A 16,737-nucleotide genomic window follows, 5' to 3' on the forward strand; every position below is an offset into this window, starting at 1 on the left:
CTTCAGTTATGTTCAGTTTGCTTACCACCAATCACTCGCTCAATTGCTTGTTCAAAGTGTTTTTGGTTTATGGAATCTGAAAGGTGTCTTGCAGCAATGAGGGCCGCTTCATTACAGACATTAGCAACATCAGCTCCTACAAAATGAATGTACAAAACAGCTTACTCACCAAATATACTCGAACTGATTAGTCACACATCATGTATGACACAGTTTCTCAACTAGCAGTAGACTGAACAAGTGTCTAACATAATTTAGTTCGATTCATGATAACCCTAAGCTGTTCTAGCATTCAGTAATAACCTAGTACAATCCTTGCCCTTTGAATTAAGATGAAAGTATTAGTAGTAGGTAATTACGGGCAGCTACCTTTATAGGCAATATGGCTCATATAACAGTCAACTAAGACAGTCTTTAAAAATGCCCATTAATTAACCTAGTTCTACAAGCTCTGCTGGGAGAGTGACTGATGTGGATATTAAGCAACACGCTGAACTATAATTAAAACATAAGCATTAAAATAACTCAGGGCATTCAGTTAAATAACAAAAGTTAAATACACGAAGCTTGCCAAATGCTTTCCAGATCCCTAAGTCTCTTTAAATTCACTTTTCAGATAAAGTATATGGTAACTTAAATAAGCTATAAGACATGTATGTACTCAATAAACAAATACTGAAATGTTATAAATTCCAAAATCCAAAGATAAAAAAACAAGTAAAAAAGTTAGGACCCTGCGACATTTAAGAAGCCTAGCTTCTTCTGGTTAGAACCATACACTTACATATATAATCCTCTCAGACTTTCCAAATGTTGCTTTTTAAGAAAGACTTACATTTTACATTTAAAAACTCTTGGAAAAAAAAAAAAAACAACAACACTCTTGGAATAGGCACCTGCAAAGCTACTCAACATCACTAGTCATTAGAAAAATGCAAATCAAAACCATGAAATACCACTAGGGTGGCCACAATAAAAAAGATAGGCAATAACAAGTGCTGACAAGAATGTGGAAAATTGGGATCCCTGGGTGGCGCAGTGGTTTAGCGCCTGCCTTTGGCCCAGGGCGCGATCCTGGAGATCCGGGATCGAATCCCACGTCGGGCTTCCGGTGCATGGAGCCTGCTTCTCCCTCTGCCTGTGTCTCTGCCTCTCTCTCTCTGTGTGTGACTATCATAAATAAATAAAAATTTAAAAAAAAAAAAAAAAAAGAATGTGGAAAATTGGAACTCTTCTTGTGACAATGCATAATGGCATAGCCACTTTGGAAAACAGTTTGGTAGTTCCCCAAAAAGTGACTCAGTGGCACTACTCCTAGGTATATAACCTGAGAAATAAAATGTACATTTCACACAAAAATCTACACATGGATGTTCATAGCAGCATTATCTCTAACAGCCAAAAGATGGAAATAACCCAAATGACAGGTAAAGAAAATGTGGTCTATCCACATAATGGAACATTATCCAGCCAGAAAAAGGAATGAAGTGTTGATACATTCTGCAACACGCCTGAACTCTGAAAACACTCTGCTAAGTGAAAGAGGCCAGGCATAAAAAGATCACATTTTGTGTAATTCTTTCTATACGAAATGTCCAGAATAAGAAAATCTATAGAAACAGAAAGTAGGTGAGGGGTTGCCTAAGGCTGTGGGTAGAGGGAGTGGCTGCACTAATGGATTCTTCTGGGGTGATGAAAATTATCTAAAATTAGACTACAGCAGTTACAGCGTAACCCTGTAAATACACTGAAAACCACTGAATCATATACTTTACAATTCACCAATGAGTTTTATGGTATGTGAAATTATCTCATTAGAGTTGTTTAAAAAAAACTTAACAGGGCACCTGGGTGACTCGGTTGAGAATCCATCTCTTGATTTCAGCTCAGGTCATGATCTCAGGGTCCTAGGAGCAAGCCCTGCATAGTACTCCTTGCTCAGTGGGGAGCCTGCTTCTCTCTCTTTCTCAAATAAATAAATCTTAAAACAAAAACAAAACCCACATACAAGTAATCCAGAGGCAGCAGGAAGAGGCTGGAACATATAAGCTAGGTTCTAGATGAATTAATAATTATTCTTGAAGCTAAGTGATGGGTGCGCAGAGGGGTTCATTATACTATTTTCTCAACTTCTATATATGTTTGAAATTTCCCACAGTAAAAAGGTAAAAATATACCCTGAAAAGGCCCCAGAGTGAGAGGTAAAAGTAAAATGGTACCTGGCAAATATCAATGACTTACAGGACTTCTAACACAGGAGAGCAGGTTCTGTTCTACTCACCTGAAAACCCTGGAGTTAAGGATGCAAGTTTTCTTGCCAGTTTCTCCTTTTCCAGGGCACTGTCCAGTTTCAATGGTCTGAGGTGAACTTTGAAAATAGAGGCTCTTCCTTTTATGTCCGGTGGTCCTTGAGAAATTATTTTTAAAGGGAAAAAAAAAATCATGGTGAAAAAGTTACATCTCTCCTCAAAAGAACTGGACTGAACCAAATGAAGATCATCTCACCAATAAAGATCTGCCTATCAAAGCGCCCTGGACGCATTAGTGCTGGATCTAGGATATCTGGTCGATTGGTGCCTGCCAAAATGACGACGTTTGTTGTTGTGTTAAAACCTAAAGAGATGATAACAAAAATGCAAGACTTAAAGCTTTAAGCATCATTTTTCTAAACAGAAATACCAAAGATTTTAGTTAAAAAAAATTTTAAAGATTTTATTATTTATTTATCTGAGGAGGGGGTTGAGGGGAAATGGAAGGGAGGGAGGGGGAGGAAGAGAGGAGAGAGAGACAGAGAGAGAGAGAGAGACAGAGAGAGAGAGAGAGAGAGAGAGAGAGAGTGTGTGTGTGTGTGTGTGTAAGGGAGCAAGAGTAGGGGGCAGAGAGAGAGAGGGAGATGCAGACTCTTCAATGTGCAGGGAGCCTGATCCCAGGACTTGAAGATCATGACCTGAGCCAAAGGCAGACAACTGACTAAAACACCCAGGCATCCTCATTTTTTAAATGTTTTAAAAATCAATGAGATTAGTGGCACCTGGGTGTCTCAGTTGGTTGAACGTCTGACTCCTAATTTCAGCTCAGGTCATGATTTCAGGGTCATGGGATGGAGCCCTATGTCGGTCCCGTGTTCAGTGGAGTCTGCTTGAGATTCTCTACCTCTGCCCCTTCTCCAGCTTGAGCTTGTACACTCACTCACTCTCTCAAATAAATAAATAAAAACTGTAAAACACACACACACACAAAACCACATAAATAAAATCAATGCTATTAAATTTGCAAATTGTCTAACTAGCCTTCCTAGGTCACAGAACAACCCACTGAATATCTGAAGACAGGTATCAAACTCCACCTCCAACCTCTGCCAGGTTCAACTTGCTCGGTTCTATCGGCCACTTCTCAAATGTCAATGCCTTGACCCTCGCCCCAAAAGAGCTCTGGGATAAAACATCAATGGATTGAGGAGCTGCTTCTTAGGGATGAATAAACAAAGTGGTTTCTTGAGATGGAATTTATTCCTGGTAAAGTTGCTGTGAAGACTATTGAAATTACCATAAAGTGGGGCACCTGGCTGGCTCAGCTGGTGAAGCATGTGACTCCTGATACCGGGGTTATGAGTTCAAGCCCCACACTGGGTGTAGAGATTAAAAATAAATTCTCTTTAAAAAAATGGGAGAGGGGGTTCCTGGGGGCTCAGTTGGTTAAGCATCTGCCTTCAGCTCAGGTCATGACCCCAGGGTCCTGGGATCAAGCCCACATGGGGCTCTCTGCTCTGTAGAAGTCTGCTTCTCCTGCTGCTCCTCCTCCTGCCCCCCTGATGTTCTCTCTCTCAAATAAATGAAATCTTAAAAAACAATTGCAGTATTTAGAATATTATGTAAACTTAGTTGATAAAGCAGTAGCAGGGTTTGAGAGGACTAACTCCAATCTGGACAGAAGTTCTACTATGGGTAAAGTGCCATCACACAGCATTGTATGCTACAGAGAAATTGTGAAAGGGAAAGTCAATGTGGCAAACTTCGCTGTTGTCTTTTTTTTTTTTTTTTATGATAGTCACACAGGGAGAGAGAGAGAGAGGCAGAAACACAGGCAGAGGGAGAAGCAGGCTCCATGCACCGGGAGCCTGACGTGGGATTCGATCCCGGGTCTCCAGGATCGCACCCTGGGCCAAAGGCAGGCGCCAAACCGCTGCGCCACCCAGGGATCCCCTCGCTGTTGTCTTCTTTTAAAAAATTGCTACAGCCATCCAGCTTTCAGCAGCCCCCACCCTGATCAGTCAAGCAGTTGTCAACACTGAGGCCAGACCTTCCACAAGCAAGATTAAAATCACTGAAAGTTCAGATGATGGCCAGTGTTTTTCAGCTATAAAGCATTTTTTGATTAAAGCATGTACATTTTTTTAGACACATACTGCACTTAGTAGATAGTGTAAACCTAACTTTTATATGCACTAGGAAGCCAAAACATTAATTTCATTTGCTTTATTATGATATTCACTTTATAGCAGTGGTCTAGAATCGAACCCATGAATATCTCTGAGAAGTGCCTGTATGATGCCCAGCTCCGTCATTTAAAGCTATTCAATACTCAGCACTGTACCACGCTCTCTGAGCACACAACAGCATCCATGCATCTTACAGCAGGAAGCATTCTTACATCCTACAAACTGGCTTTCCTAACAAAAGAAAAAGGCTGACTAATGTGGAACGATGGCTACTCTCTTAGTAGAGTATTCAAACTCTGCCAAATTCACACTCAGTTATGCATGGTTTACCATGCTTGAGAATCATAAATGGTTTCAAGAATGAGACTATTAGTGCACCGGGGTGGCTCAGTCAGTTAAGCATCCGACTCTTGATTTCAGCTCAGGTCATGATCTCAGGGTTATGAGATGGAGCCCCATGGTGGGCTGTGGGCTCAGCTCAGAGTCTACTTGAGATTCTCTCTGCCCTTCCCCTTGCTCTCTCTCAAACAAAATCTTTAAAAAAATAAAATAAACCAAAAAACGACTATAATTCTTTCGTGGATCATTTCACCAATTTTTCTCTTCTTCAATACCAGGTACAAACACTACCTTAACACCAATATTAAGTTATGGCAGGTTGCAAGGTAAGAATATTTTGCTATTATCTGCACTGGTACAGAAGAGCCTTTAAAAAAGGGCTGTTTTAGAGAATACTTCTTAAAAATTTGTACTCTTTATTAGCACAAGAATTCTCACTTTAGATATATGGAAAACAATTAGAAAGTATAGTTTAAAATACAAGACTTGAATATTCACCATCCATTTCCACAAGCAGCTGATTGAGTGTGTTTTCCTGCTCACTCTGCCCTCCGAAGTTGCCTCTTCCTCTCTTCCTTCCCACGGCATCTATTTCATCAATGAAGAGGATGCACGGGGCATTCTTCCGAGCAAGGGCAAATAAGTCTCGGACCTGGATAAAAATATAACCCCTAAAGTCACTTGATGAGTGATTATTATTTTCCTCCTACTAAAATAAGCATCATGCTTCCATCCAATAGGAAATCTTTTTGTTACATACTATAGCATACAGTACATATTTTAAAAATTGTAGGAAGCAAAGAGGTGGCAAATGAAGTTGGTGGGTAACTGATTTAAAGTGAGCAAATGTTATTTCTATAAATATTATAACTTACTGTATATATCAAAGGCACTATCTGCTATTTTTATAGCAACTTAATACTATACGTTTTTGCCCTACAAAAAGATAACACTGTAGAACTAGAAACTTTATATTCAGTTTAAAAGTTCAAACTATTCCAGGGTTTGCATTTCATGCCCAAGGCAGCTGTTAACAAGCAGAGACTAATAGATCTAGGCAGTACATATACACACAGCAAAGGCAGTGACCCACCATGTCCATATAGTGATCACTACGGAGAATAAGACAGATAGCCCAGGGTGAATAAGACACCCTGCCACTACAGGAGCAGGTGTGAGGCCCCTACACCTACATTCTGTCCTATTAAACATATCCCCTCCGGCCACTAGTTCAAGTAGATTAAAGGAGTGAACATCCCCACACTTCACTACCAGCCAAGAGTTCAGAGTCTCATCCTATCACCTGCCCCTTCTAAGAGATCCAGAAACAATCTCCTATGCCTCACATCCCTCTTCACTTGCCAAAGTCCAAGTCTCCTTGTCACCCTTTCCTGCCTAGAATTCCAGGTTTTCATTGCTATACTGCCCTGAACATATCCCCTAGGATAAATCACATCCCTCTAGGGCCTCTCCCTCTGAACTCCAGATCTGTGATCAGCAGAGAGGGTGGGCCCTCTCATGTTCTTCCCTAAATACCTACTTCACCCATTTGCCTGAACTCAAATTTGGCTGTCTCTGCAAAGCTCTCACCTGGAAGAGTTTTTGTCTTTCCTTCCAGGCCAGTGGGAGTTGAAGTCTACTTCACATGCCATGACTATTGCCAAAATAATTCTGCTGTAAAACCTCTGTTCATGGAGTGGACACATTACCCTCCTTGTTGCAGTACTCCCTGGGCCTAATTTCCCACTCTTCCACTCCACTCTGTACCCCCTAGGCATTATTTTCTTAGTATTTCCTGGTTGATTAGTCCCTGACCCACCTATTTCAATCGCCTTCTGTTCCATTCTGCCATGGCCAGCACTGCCAAGGTTTCCCTAAACAATGAGCTTCCCAGTCTACTCTGAACCCCTCCCATGGGTCTGGCCTGCTCATGTGCTCAAGCCTCTCTGACAACAAGCTCCTCTAGGGGCTCCACCCCATTAGGCTCACTGCATTACCATCACCCACAGCTCTTCTCCTGCCTTCAGTCACCCCCCATTGCTCCCACCTGTATTAGATTCCACACTCCAACAACATCAACACTTAACTCCCTCAGACTCTCCTAGCTGCCTGACAAGACTCATGCATCACTACTCTATCATAGCTCATTTAACCTAAGATGCCATCAGTGGTAAGACTCATCTTAATACACTTGCTGTTGACAAAAAAAAAAAAAAAATGCTGCCAGTACATGACAACACCTAGTTACTGATTATACGTTGTATCCTAATGTTTGGAAAAGCAACTGTGATAGCAGTTTACCCTCCGTGGTAAAAAAGAGTCAACATTTAATGAAATATTCAAGAGTTAAAAATGTAAGTGCTGCTTTAAAAATTAATCCATACTCACACTTCCTGATTTCAAAACTTACTACAAAGCAATAGTAATCAAGATATAGTACTAGTAAAAAGGCAGATAGGATATCTATGGTCAAGAGTGCCAAGACCATTCAATGGAAAAACCATCTTTTTAACAAATGATGCTGGGAAAACTGGATACACACATGTAAAAGAGTGAAGATGGACCCTTACCTCATGCCAAAATGGATCACAAACCTATATGAAGGAACTAAAACTATAAAACTCTTAGAAGAAAACATAGGTGTAAATACTTAAAACCTTGGATTTGGTGATCTATTCTTAAATAGGATACCAAAGCCCAAGAAACAGCAAAAAAAAAAAAAAAAAAAAAAAAAAAAAAGATACATTGGTCTTTATCAAAATTGAATGCTTCTGGGCTTCACTATCCAGAAAGAGGAAAGGGAAGCCAGAGAAGGGGATACATTATTTGTAAATAATGTATCTGACTAGTGTTTAATACATAGAATTTACAAAGAACTCTTACAACTCAATGACAAAAGGACAATCCAATTAATAGACTGCACTGGTCTGGGCTAGGGCCATCTTTACCAACTCCATATATGGGGGGAACCTCAAGGTGAGAAGGCAGGAGCTGTGCCATTATAACATAACAAAAGACTTACTCTAGCTGGACCCACACCAACAAACATCTCCAAAAACTCAGATCCACTAACGGTGATGAAAGGGACATTGGCTTCTCCAGCTGTGGCCTTAGCTAGCAGTGTCTTCCCAGTGCCTGGAGGACCAGTGAGAATGGCACCCTTCAGATATAAAAGAAGGAAAAGTACCTTTAACTAGAATTTCAGAAAATTAAATTACATATCCATCAGTAATTCTGAGATATAAATCTATTTATAAACTCTACTGATACTTACTAAATGTTCCTTAAACATCTGAACTATGGCAAAACACTCTTATATTAGTAAGAAAAGTATTAGAGACTGTTTTTTATTTCTATAATTCAAGGAGACACCAACACTACATTCCCAAATTACATTTTATTTTCTTCCCTTTAAAATTTCACAAATGGAAGTAAAAATCTAATGACCAATTGTGACTATAGTTAAAAAGAGAAAATGTGCTTGCTCAAACACTATAAATTGTGGAGATGCTTAGGTATTTAGGTACCAAATAACAGCAAATTATCTAATATGACTTTTTATCCATTATATGCAGGATATGGAAATCAAGGAAAAGCTGATTTTCTTTATAAGGAATTCCTTTAAAGTAAACTTTATTAGTGGATTTTTTTTTAAAGATTTTATTCATTTATTCATGACAGAGAGAGAGAGAGAGAGAGAGAGAGAGAGAGAGAGAAGGAGGCAGAGACACAGGCAGAGGGAGAAGCAGGCTCCATGCAGGGAGCCCGACGCGGGACTCGATCCCGGATCAGGCCCTGGGCTGAAGATGGCGCTAAACCGCTGAGTCACCTGGACTGCCTTATTAGTGGATTTTTAAAATAAGTAAGCATTCTGGATTAATTTACTTAATGATTGAGCCTGGCCCTGGGAGTACAAAGATCGGTAAGTCCAGCCCATTGCCAGCAATGGGCATGGGGCCCTGCGGGGCCGGGGAGGCTAGAATTAGTTTTGTGTCTCTTCTCCACCAAAACCTGTGCCATGAATCTGAGTGCCAGGGAGAGGCAGACAGTCTGCTCAAACTTGCTCAGAGTGACAGGAGGGGGCAATATGCTCGTGTGCAAAGTTGCCAAGATGGGTTATCTAAATCAGACTGGAGGGAGAAGACAGGCAAATCAGGAAAGGCTTCTAAGGGAAAAGAACACAAATCTTTTTGGGAATATACACACTATATGCAAGTAGAAAATTTCCCATAGGATAACTGATCTGAAAAAAACCAGAGTAAAACAGAGACTAATAAGACAGCTACTTTGTCATAAGTAATCAAACTTCATAAAATTATAACTTTAGAGATCAAGAAGTAATTCAAAAGATTTTTGGGTTAATAGTTTGAAAATAATCTTGTGAAAGTTCACTTTACCTTTGGGATTTTTGCTCCTAGGTCTTGATATTGCTTTGGGTTTTTCAAGAAATTCACAAATTCCATTATTTCTAGCTTGGCCTCCTCGCAGCCAGCCACATCTTTGAACTTCACATCTATCTCATCCTTCAAGACCTTGGCAGTGGTTTCTCCAACACTGAAGAGTCCACCCATCCCCCGGCCTGTTCGGCCAATACCAGCAGGCCCTCTCCGTATGGTATACAGTAAGAAAGCGATGATGAGCACCGTGGGCAACATGCTCAGGAGAAATGAGCTAAAGGAAACCACACACAACAATGACATGTTTTTAAGTCTGTTAATCTTTGGCTTTTTAAATGTTTTACAAGATCTACTTTTTGGTAATTGCTTAGGATATAACTGTATAGATTCTTTATTTTTATAAAACCTGAATATTCTAATATTTTATCTGAGGAACAGAGAGTATCAGTGTCTCTGAATCACTAATGAATCACTTGTGTAGACTTAAAAGACTGACTCCCAGGACAGCGATCCTTCAAAACTTGTGCCAGTGCTCGCTTCAGCAGCACATATACAAAACTTGTGCCTGCTCTGAAGGACACTGCTCAGATAGGACTTAAAGCCTGGGGATACATTTTGCCTGACTTAATAATTTCAACACAACTCTGAGTATGGATACGTACTTATAATGCTTAATATAATACAATTTAGCTGAACTCACCCTAAGTAATTTGGATCAAAACCTGTAGAAGGGTTAGCTCAAAAACAAAAACCAGGATCTACTAAGTTTTCATCTTTTACAGTATTTTAAATGCTCCTATAGCAGGCAGTAAGAACTGTGAAAATTTCACCTTTGGTTTATTTCTGGAGGGGAAAAAATATGTAATGACACTAAAAGTTTAAAGAATGGTGCAACAAAGATTTCCAGAACGTTTTAGCAGCAAAGTTAAATGATTATAGGACAGCCCCAGGGGTTGAGGGACATAGCATATGTGAAACAACCTTGATAGCTATCTGGATCTAAACTCTGAGGTACATTTTAGGTCTATACAAACTGAGATACAAAAAAGTCTAAAACAAAGTAACACTACCAGCTCAATTAGCACACTTAGCAATCTGTTTTTCTGCTATTTCACATATTCAGAAAATTTAAGATTTATTTCTACTTTTGCTCTTGAGCAGGTAATCCCATAGCCAAGGTATACCTCAATGTGCATGGTGTGACTGCAAGGAACTCTAACCTGGTATAGGTATGCGGATGAATACCCAAAGACAATATAATCCCCACAGAACTCAAAGACAAGTGACTCTTGAAATCAATAGGCCCTTCTTGAAAGACTCAGAATTGTAAGTGGTCCTATTAAAGACAAATAGCCCCTAAGAGAAGCAGCAAGTTCTGATGAGAGAAAGAGTTCCTTAAAATTCCTGGGAAACTCTGAAACACAAAGGTAAATGATGGTTAAAAGATGGCAATGCCACTCTTTTAACACAAAGGTGCTCTTTATGCTAGAATCCTACCGAACAATGTTCATACCTCAATCTATTGCTTAATCAAAGATAAATATAAACGTGTAGAAAATCAGTAACAAGCAAAAACCAGTAAATTGCCAATGATTTAAAATTTAAATTTAAAATGATTCTTGCTGAAACAAGAAAGACCTGTTTGAGAATGTCATATGTAACCTGCCACCTGGTGACAGAACAGTGAACCAGGCAGGGCACAGTGAACAGTCTTCTTACCCATCACTTTCAGCTATGTAGACAACAGGAACCCGATTCTCCCCTTCTATGCCCAATTCCTGCTGTAAGGTTTCCAGATTCCGCTCAAAGGTGTCCACACTGCCAATATTAAACCAGACGTATTGCTGTAAAAACATAAAAACAAAATATCCTGAGAACAAAAAGGAATCAAAGTTTAATTTACTGGAAGGTTCAATTTTTTTTTTTAAATTTTTATTTATTTATGATAGTCACAGAGAGAGAGAGAGGCAGAGACACAGGCAGAGGGAGAAACAGGCTCCATGCACCGGGAGCCCGATGTGGGATTCGATCCGGGGTCTCCAGGATCGCGCCCTGGGCCAAAGGCAGGCGCCAAACCGCTGCGCCACCCAGGGATCCCGGAAGGTTCAATTTTTAAAGAATTTCTCAGAAATACTGAAAATTTAGAAATTGGAAAAAAAAAAACAATAATAAAAGATTGGTTTAATGATGCAGTGATTAAGTTTCACTCAGTGAGAACACTTGAAAATCCTTACAAATAATCATTTAAGCTACATTCCTTAGTGGTTCTACAACTATAAACTCAAGGAAATGAAGAATCTATTTAAAAAGACAATCCCTTTCCTTCTTCATTTCCCACATATTTCTCGGCTGCCTATTTCCAAACTAAAAACTAATGTGACACAGTAATAACAACTAAAGAATACTGAACATTAAATGTCAGGCATTGATCTTGGTCCTTTATATACACAAACTCAATCTTCAGAACCACGCCAGAAGTCATATTCAAAATCTGAACATTAGGAAGGCACCCCCACCAACCAATGAGAAGAGAAGCATACTTTGCCGTGCCAGAGGTTACTCTTTAGTAACTCACCAAATCAGGTGAGGGAAGACCAGCTGAAGGGCTTGAGCCAATGGCTACTTACCCACCAGCACAGAAGCATTCCCCACATTGTGCTAGTTGTTTACTGCCTGAAGATCAGCCCTCCTACTGTCCCCATTTTACAAATGAGAAAACTATAGAAGTGACTTCACTTGCCCATGGTTATGCATCTAGTAAGAGGCTGGATCCAAACTCAAGCAGTCTGGCTCCTGAGCCAGTGACCCTAACTGACATGTCACACTGCCTCTCCTCTACAACCACAAACATATCATAACAACTCACATTTATGGAGTTTCTAATATACCAGAACCCATTCCAAGCACTCTGCTAGTTGTATTTTATAGCACAAAAAAACTATGCTCCTTCTTTAACCTGCAATCACTTTAAAAAGGTTTTTTATATCAAAACAATAAATCTATGATATAAAACTCAGACAATTCAAAAGTGTACACAGAAGAGAGTAACATGCCATCACACATTCTTTTAACCAACCAGTGCTACTGAGTGGGGAATATCACTCTGGTATTTCTCTCCAAGTATCTAAAAATAAGAGTAAATTTTGCAATACATATATATATTTTTAAGTCTTATAAAATTATATAACAGTTCTTGCTAAGTTGTTCACTGTCAAAGCTACAAAATTCCTGTGGTTACAAGCCCCCGAACAAGTCAATAATTGGTTACCTACATGTAACTGAGCATTCCCTTCCTTACTTAGCACCTACTATCAGCTGGACACTGGGCTGAACAGATGACTTACATCAGAGAACTGGAGCAGATAAAGGACCAGCAGCAGGAGATTTGGGGACAAGATCTAGATAAGAACCTCTGACGGTGGGTCCTAGCTCTCCAAATGATCTTACACATACTTTAGTTTGAAAACCCCCACTGATGTTCATGCTCTCATATAGCACTAAACCTTAGAGAGTTATTGCTGTTCTGATCTTAGCAATAAACCCAGGATTAGGGGAGTTAGGCCATAGAGCTTAGTAAAGAGTAGAGTGATCTGAAGCGGAGTCTGTCACACTCCAAAGCCTATGCTTATACAGCACAGCAACCAACACTGCTCCTCCAGGAGCAGAACACTGAAAATCTGTTTCTGAAAGCTCAAAATAAAGTTTTATTAAACAGGTAACATATGCCCTGTAGAAAACTAAGGAAATACACACATAAAGAAAATAACAAGCATCTATAAATTCAACACCCAGGGACAAAAACTATTAGCAATTTTGATGCCATTCCTTCAAGACTTCATAATATTCCCTTTTATAATCTTGAAATACATGCAAAATTATGAAATTGATATAAAACCTTAACTGCAATATAAAGGAGAAACAAAAGGAAAGTAATTTATAATAAAATGGTATGAATTTCAATACATAAATGTTTGGGCATGCCAATACTAGTCTAGGGAAGAACCACCGCTCCAGGGGCGAGATTAAAGAGAATTGAGGTGCCCCTAACATTAACCAGGTGCCTAACATTTATCGATTTCTAATTTTCTGCTCTATACACTATGTTTTGGAGAACATCCTCGTATAAACATCTTTAATTATTTCCCTAGGATACAGTCCTAGAAACAACATGACTAAGTGTGTGAGTACTTTCAAAACTGCTGAAATGTACACTGTCAAATTGTTCTCTTGAAAGGGAGTGCCAATTTAATTCCCAGCACTAAACCTCTGAGGAATAGTTCTGAGAAGAAAAAAAAAAGTAGTGTAGTTATTAATGAACATTTCACCATAAGGTAAAGAGAGTGGGGAGGAGGGCAGAAATGAAGGCAGGAAAATAATCCTACAAGTGACTGAAATATCAGAGCCACACAGCTTTACAGATATTGCTCTATTTACCGATGTGCTTCAGACAGAGGGTGGTCACTATCAGTTTTACCTTTCCTTAAATGGTGCCCCATCCAGGCAGGATGACTAGAAAAACAGTTCAACAAAGCCATCTGGAAGGGAGGATGCAACCTAATAAAGAGGTCTGGCCCTGGGGGGAGGACAGTAAGACAGCAGGACACCAAGGCACTAGGGACAGCCCCACAGACAGGGCCCAGGGAAGGCTGGGAATCCCATGGGAACTTCATTTGTCTCTTTGCTGAACTCCCCTACAATCCCCTCAACTTGGTCTAGGGTGTCTGGAATAGACTTCATACTGGTTGAAGAGAATATACAAATTATTTTTCAAATGGGAAAAGAAATGTAAAGTAAAATAATCCAATATCATATAACAGTTGGGAAAGATATCAGAATGCTTCTTAAACCAATTTAAAAGCTGTCTCAAAAACATAAGCAATTCAGATATAATAGTTTTTCCCCAACCAATTGTTTTCTCAGTCTTGAAAAATCATAGACAATACTGAAATACTGAAAACTGGGATTTCATGGTTTCCTAAACGTACAAATGATTACCAAAACCAGACCAAAACAACTGACCCAGTCTTCATAACACAACCACATATACAGCATTCACATTCTCACCTATGTGGGTGAAATCTGCAAGTGCTGTGCGGCCTAATTCTGTACATCCAGGGCACAGAGCTACTGCAATGTGAGTAATGTTTGCTTTTCAACTCTAAATCTGAAAAGTTAATTTATAGCTAATCCACATCAATTAAAAAAATCATTTTTACCCCATCAACGGGAGTTTTTCCTGGTGTGAAAGTCACTCGAACAAAACGCTTGTTGACGACTTCTAGTCTGTCTACCTGGAATTTAAAAAAGTTAAATATTCAGACATAAGTTTATAGAAAGGACTTGAGATATTCTTTTAAGTACATTAAAATTGCATATGGTATTTTAGACATACAAAGAAGAATGACAGCATAAGGAGAACCCATGTTCCCCACTCTGGTTGAAAAATACACATTGTTGAAGCCACCAGTCACATCCTCTTCCCAGAGGTAGCCATTCTCGGCATTAGGTACTGACTGTCCCAAAGCACGTCCTGGTGCTTAACCCTAAACAGACACTCACTGTTGCCTGTTTTTAGGCTTTAAAAATGGTCCTGCTTGGTATACATTCTCCTACAACTTTTTTACCTTCCTATTTGTGAGGTTTAACCTTGCTGACATGTCAGTTCTGCATGGTATTCACTCTATGAGCTCACCCCAAGTTATTGATCCATTCTCCTGTTAGCAGACATGTAGAATGTTTCAAATGTTCACTACCACTAACAATGCTGTTATGAACAGTCCTGCATATACCTTCTTGGGCACATCTTCAAATTTCTCTGGACATGTACCTGTAGATAGATTCAGTAAGGCTGGGTTGCAAGATATACTTAATTTACTAGACACTGAGAAACTACTTTCCAAAGCGGCTCTCCAATTCACACTGCACAATATTCCTATTGGTCTATGTCCTCACTTGCTATTAGAAGACTTTAATTTTTGCCATTCTATGCATATAAAGTGACATAAATGTGTTTTTTTCTATAACATCCTAACTATACAGGGTTCTTAAGAACACTTAAAAACCTCATCGCAAAGTTCTGAGTTGACTTGGAGCATGCAGCCTTTAGAAGAGGCTTGCTCCCTGCTGTCATGAAGTCTGCTCTGGCAGGAAGTCTGATGGAAGGTGAGGGAGCTCTGGGTTGGGGGCTATCTGTTCCTAAGGCCACCTGGAAAGGAGTGACTAAAGTACTCGACTCCCTGTAAAACTGCTCGGACAACAGTAGACTGATTTTAAAGAACCAGTGGGTCAAAAAGGAGATGCCTCTCTAGAGAATCTTCCCCAAAGCTCCTGTCATCACCCTCGGAAGGACAAAAACAGCCCCTTCCATACAGGGACAGGAGTTACTTCTTAGAAAGCTGGCTTCCCACAACATCTGGGATTTATACATAAATATCTTGGCTTCTAAGAGAAACAATTGCCCCAAAATTCTGAGTAAATAATCATTTCCATTTTTTTCCATCCTCATCTTACTGTATAACCTTTAAAAATAATTTTTGAGGGGCATCTGGCTGGTTCAGTCAATTAAGCCTCCAACTCTGGGTTTTGGCTCAAGTCATGATCTTGGGGTCCAGTGATTTACCCCTGAATTGGGCTCTTGCTCTCGCTCAGTGCAGAGTCTGCTTGTCCCTCTCCCTCTGTTCCTCCCCCTGACCGCCCCCTCCCCTCTCAAATAAAACTTTAAAAAATAAATTTAAAAAAATTAAATACAAATAAAAATAACTTTTGATTCTTCATGCTATCAGTATTACGATCTTACCTTTATTTTATCTGTATCATTGATGAAAAGCCCAGTACTGAGAGGTTAAATAATTTCCCAATAGCAACACAGCAGCCCTAGCCCTCATTCTTTATCACTTCATTTCATCAACTCTAAGATGGACATTTTTCATATTTTAAGAAATTACGGTACGTTTGACAACTGGTATTATTTTATAGTTTTGTTGGCAGCTTACTAGATTTTTCTCAGAAATACATAAAATGTCTTACAGTCCACAGCATCTACAAGGTGATGGAGTAGAGTCTCACTGGGTAAAGACTAGCTAGAAGTGACAAACGCTCCTGAGCAACCCTACCTGGGCCCCACTAAGAGCCCTTCTGCTCTTACTTTCAACACCTGGAGTCACTTATTTACCCAAATCCAAGTCCATGGGAGATTAAGAGCCCTGAAGGCATAAAGGAGCAAGGGAGAGGCTGGCACACTACAACGGGGGAAAGAGGTGACTGAGGAGCACACAGGAAAATGATAAAATGATGAAAGTAGATGGAGGACGACTCCATCTTTAGAGCAAATCAAAAGCTAGATTCTAGATGAAGTGAAAGAAAAGGATTTTGTGGTAAATGTGGGGACTGCTGAGCCAAAACAAACAGGGTGTTTAGTCGCAGTACTTTTTCCAGCACTTAAAAAAATCAAGATGAAAATAGTAACTTTACAACGAAGAAGCTGGGTAACTAGTTGACTGCTGTACTTTACCGGTCCAATCCACTGAATTTCACCTTTGGAACCACTATAAACCACCAATCTCC

General features: G+C 39.7%; 1 protein-coding gene across 2 annotated transcripts in view; it reads right to left on the minus strand.

The window, feature by feature from the left end:
- The window catches only part of AFG3L2 (AFG3 like matrix AAA peptidase subunit 2), a 39,174-nt gene that overhangs the window by 12,835 nt on the left and 9,602 nt on the right, over window positions 1-16,737 (minus strand). For both annotated transcript variants that reach the window (XM_055324533.1, XM_055324534.1), the window contains 8 exons: window positions 14,391-14,465; window positions 10,894-11,018; window positions 9,175-9,448; window positions 7,800-7,937; window positions 5,276-5,429; window positions 2,506-2,613; window positions 2,282-2,407; window positions 26-136 (listed from right to left, as the gene is read on the minus strand). In XM_055324533.1, the coding sequence (XP_055180508.1) occupies window positions 26-136; window positions 2,282-2,407; window positions 2,506-2,613; window positions 5,276-5,429; window positions 7,800-7,937; window positions 9,175-9,448; window positions 10,894-11,018; window positions 14,391-14,465 (1,111 nt within the window). The remainder of the gene's footprint in view (window positions 1-25; window positions 137-2,281; window positions 2,408-2,505; window positions 2,614-5,275; window positions 5,430-7,799; window positions 7,938-9,174; window positions 9,449-10,893; window positions 11,019-14,390; window positions 14,466-16,737) is intronic.

Source organism: Nyctereutes procyonoides, unplaced genomic scaffold, assembly GCF_905146905.1.
Source record: "Nyctereutes procyonoides isolate TBG_1078 unplaced genomic scaffold, NYPRO_anot_genome, whole genome shotgun sequence".
In the NCBI taxonomy this organism is placed as follows: domain Eukaryota; kingdom Metazoa; phylum Chordata; class Mammalia; order Carnivora; family Canidae; genus Nyctereutes; species Nyctereutes procyonoides.